The 4,560-nt window shown below is 34.2% G+C and overlaps 1 protein-coding gene across 1 annotated transcript; it reads left to right on the forward strand.

Moving 5' to 3' along the window:
- Positions 178-3,738, forward strand: LOC104771064 (NADP-dependent malic enzyme 3-like). Its single transcript, XM_010495540.2, has 18 exons — positions 178-350; positions 430-504; positions 588-739; positions 830-935; positions 1,020-1,085; positions 1,178-1,273; positions 1,370-1,441; positions 1,543-1,626; positions 1,713-1,811; positions 1,911-1,958; positions 2,033-2,086; positions 2,164-2,262; positions 2,349-2,438; positions 2,521-2,598; positions 2,691-2,765; positions 2,840-2,930; positions 3,282-3,410; positions 3,518-3,738. Exons 1-18 carry the CDS (start codon positions 243-245, stop codon positions 3,604-3,606), a joined length of 1,611 nt encoding a protein of 536 aa, XP_010493842.1. The 5' UTR covers positions 178-242; the 3' UTR covers positions 3,607-3,738.

The raw sequence follows: 4,560 nt of genomic DNA on the forward strand, positions 1-4,560 counted from the left end.
TTTTTTTTTTTTTTTTTTAATATAGTTTCAATATTCGCGAAAAAAATATTTTATAGTTTCTTGATTTTGGATTCTTCTGTGTAAATAGAATTGGTTTGTTTATTTAAACTTGCAAACCAAGAAATGTCATATTTTTTTAAAAAATTAGTGTGTTGATACTGTTGATCTTGTTGCGTATAAGAAAAAGACAGTACTAGAAATTTGTAATTTTTATTTTATATTTTAACAGTGGGTATACATTGATGCGTGATCCTCGTTACAATAAAGGACTTGCCTTTACTGATAAAGAGAGAGATGCTCATTACATTACTGGCCTTCTTCCTCCTGTGGTTTTATCTCAAGAAGTTCAGGTGAGTTTGAGGTTTGAGTAAAAATCTTCATTTTTGTTTGATGGTTATGTTGTTTTCAGTTTTTTTTTTGGTTTTATAGGAGAAGAAGGTGATGCATAATCTTCGTCAGTACACGGTTCCTCTGCAGCGTTACATGGCTCTCATGGATCTACAGGTGATTCATTGTTCTGTTTTTGTTTTGGTTTATAAACTGTTGTGCAACTTGGGGAGCTTGATGATGAGTTCTTAATCTTATAGGAAAGGAATGAGAGATTGTTTTATAAGCTATTGATTGATAATGTGGAGGAATTGCTTCCGGTTGTGTACACACCGACGGTTGGTGAGGCTTGTCAAAAGTATGGGAGCATATTTAGGAGGCCACAAGGTCTTTACATCAGCTTGAAAGAGAAGTAACTGTGATTTAAATATTTGTCTACAATATATCATTTTTCCATACATTTATTAAGCATTTTTAAGTACAATTTTGGTAATTCTAAAAGGGGGAGGATTCTTGAAGTTTTGAAGAATTGGCCACAGAGAGGGATTCAAGTTATTGTTGTCACTGATGGTGAGCGCATTCTCGGTCTTGGTGATCTTGGTTGCCAGGTAAAACAGAGTTTTCAACACTAGAAAAACTTAATTGTTCTTTTGTCTTAATGTTGATTTTGAATGGTTGGTGATTTTTCATAGGGAATGGGAATCCCTGTTGGGAAGCTTTCACTTTACACAGCTTTGGGAGGAATCCGCCCATCGGCTGTAAGCACCGAAACCAAAACACTACTGAAATGTTTTAAGAATTTTTAGTTGTTAATTATGATTGATTTTTTCTGTGAATGTTGCACATGTAGTGCCTTCCAATCACAATTGATGTTGGTACAAACAATGAGAAGCTTTTGAATGATGAGTTTTACATTGGCCTTAGACAGAAGAGAGCAAATGGAGAGGTTTACTAATTGTCTTTTTATGATTTTATACATTTCTTGTGTTTGTGTCTTAGAGACTCAGAAGTCAGAAGTCTGGTTACTTTTTTTGTGATTCAGGAATACTCAGAGTTTTTGCATGAGTTCATGTGTGCTGTTAAACAAAATTATGGAGAAAAAGTTTTGGTGCAGGTACGTCATATGATTTGGTTTTTGCAAAAATAAAAAATAAAATCTGTATTCTTCAATATTTTGTTGATATAATTAGCATAATATGCGTTCTTGGTTGTCAGTTTGAAGATTTTGCTAACCACCATGCTTTTGAGCTTCTCTCTAAGTACTGCTCTACTCATCTTGTTTTTAACGATGATATCCAAGTAAGATGTTCAACATTAGTAGTACCGTTTGTGAGTTTTTGAAAAGTGATCACTATAAAAAAAAATTGTGATGTGTAAACTTGTAGGGTACTGCATCAGTTGTGCTTGCTGGCCTAATTGCTGCTCAGAAAGTACTTGGTAAAAGCCTAGCTGACCATACCTTTTTGTTCTTGGGTGCTGGAGAGGTGAGACTTGATAACATATACCATAAAAGCTTTTTTGTCAAGTATTTGTTATATTGCTAAAGCTTTCTTCTTTTTTTTTTTTTTTTATCTTCTTTGAAGGCTGGAACTGGAATCGCTGAGCTAATTGCTCTTAAAATTTCGAAAGAGGTTAGATAGTCTTGCGCGGTTTCGCCTTTGTGATATTGTTCTTACGATGAATCTATGACTTTATTGCTATGCAGACTGGTACATCAATAGATGAAACCCGGAAAAATATATGGCTTGTGGACTCCAAGGTATTGTTGATTACGTTATTGTTGGTTATTGCTTTCTTGTTCATTTTATGAAACATGTTTTTTGGATTATCTTGTAGGGACTGATTGTTAGTTCACGGAAAGAATCTCTTCAGCATTTTAAGCAGCCATGGGCGCATGAACACGAGCCCGTTAAGGAGCTCTTGGAAGCTGTTAATGTACTCAAAATACAACTCATCTTAAGATCTGTTCATGAGTAGATGAGAAATATTTCTAAGAGTGTTTAGTTATTGTCTTAATTCAGGCAATCAAGCCAACTGTGCTTATTGGAACCTCTGGTGTGGGCAAGACTTTCACAAAGGAAGTAGTGGAGGCAATGGCCACCTTTAACGAGGTTTTATTACCTTCCTTTTGATCTGGTTTCTCCGTATCTATGTTCTTGTTTCTGATGCTAATATTTATGTGGTGGGTTACAGAAACCTTTGATTCTTGCTCTCTCAAACCCAACTTCTCAAGCCGAGTGCACAGCGGAAGAAGCTTACAAATGGACCGAGGTCACTATCTAATAAAGCTCATTGATACCCCCAGAAATATAGAATTCCATTTAATTTGATGCGGCTAAAAAAAAGCTTGTGTTTGATTATAGGGTCGTGCAATATTTGCAAGTGGAAGCCCATTTGACCCTGTTGAGTATAATGGCAAAACATTCACGCCTGGCCAGGTTTGTTTATTTTTATACTGTAACACGTCTATGGACAATTCACAGCTCATATCCTTTCCACACTCCTTGTACAGGCAAACAACTGCTACATTTTCCCGGGTCTCGGTCTTGGTTTGATCATGTCTGGTGCCATTCGTGTCCGTGATGACATGCTTCTAGCAGCTTGTAAGTATTCAAGGCACTCTTTAGCTAATGAAACTGATGCATTAATGTCACACTCTGGCTGTAATTGTTGTTAGCATAAAACCTAAAATGCATCACTCTTTTTTCATTAGTTTTTTTTAATAGTCTTCTAACTAATATGTGCCAAATAATTTTTAGTTCCACAAGATATATTTTTGATCATCCTTCCTCATAATTTTTCATTTATTTCATTAATTAGCCAATTGAAAATCCACCACACAAAATAACGATAAATCGGATCCTCATATGAAAAGTTTATATCAAATGTAACCGTTACTATATAGACCATTTTGTGTATCCTTTTCTAAACTGTGTTTCTATATGTTTTATCAGCGGAAGCACTAGCCTTCCAAGTGACGGAAGAGAATTTTGCGAACGGATTGATCTATCCGCCTTTTGCGAACATCAGGAAGATATCTGCTAACATTGCAGCCAGTGTGGGAGACAAAACCTACGAACTCGGTTAGCTTCACAAATCTTCATATTGTTAAAGTGATGAACTGATGATATGTCAAAATATATGTTTTCCTTGCAAAAATGTGATGTCAAGTTGTTGTCGTTTGTTGCAGGACTGGCATCGAACCTGCCTCGTCCTAAGAACCTCCTGAAGATGGCAGAGAGCTGCATGTACAGCCCTGTCTACAGAAACTTCCGTTAAACATTCTTTACGCACACTGTCCTCAGCTTTTTGACCTTTTGCTTTTCAGTTTTGGTGCTATCTATGCAGGACAACTTCTAAACTGTTTTTACTATTATATTAACTTTTTACTAATGAGATAAAACTTCTTTATTAATAGTAAAATATGCTTAACATATCATAGTTGTCTTACTCATTAGGTTTGAGCAATGTTTAAAAATTTGCTAGAAGCTAGACAGCTGATTTTGAGATTAAGGGATTAGAGAAAATGGATATTGACCTTTTTAATTTATTGCTTAGGCTATGTGCTGATTTTTTTTCTTCTATTTTTTTGTAGTATATAATGATTTTGATCTCTTAAGTAGCAGTTTTGTATTTTTCCTACTTTTGTACCACACTTAGATCGTATTTTACATTGTATGTTGCACCACACAAATAATATGGTTACCCATACCACATTTTTTTTGTCACCAATATTATTTGTATTGTGTCACCAATGACAAATTCATTTGATTTTTACTAATACCACCATTTGTTTGTTATAGAAAGCAATTATTACATCTACTATATTAAAAGAGTAAAGTATAAAGCCAAAAGGACTGTTAAAGAGAATATTTGAAGTGATTTTGGGCCTAAAATTATAATCATTGCAAAGACAATGATCCCAACCATCATATCTCAAAAGTCAAGAAAAGATAAATAAATAATGGTATAAGAGAAAGATAAAAAGTAAATTTGCAAGTGGTGGCCCTCCATTAGTAGCATAATTATTTATGTTAATGATGATGGCTTTGGTTTTTTTTTTTTTTTTGGTTAGAATGGCTATACATTCATTGAACATCTATAATTGTTCTTGACCTTTTTGTGATTATTTACTTTAAAAAATGATAAGCATGCCTAAATGTGTACTGAGTATTGGTATCAAAACGGTCATCATAACTTCTTAGTTTAGAAGTTTTTTTTTTTTTTTTTTTT

This window comes from Camelina sativa, chromosome 20 (genome assembly GCF_000633955.1).
Source record: "Camelina sativa cultivar DH55 chromosome 20, Cs, whole genome shotgun sequence".
NCBI lineage: Eukaryota > Viridiplantae > Streptophyta > Magnoliopsida > Brassicales > Brassicaceae > Camelina > Camelina sativa.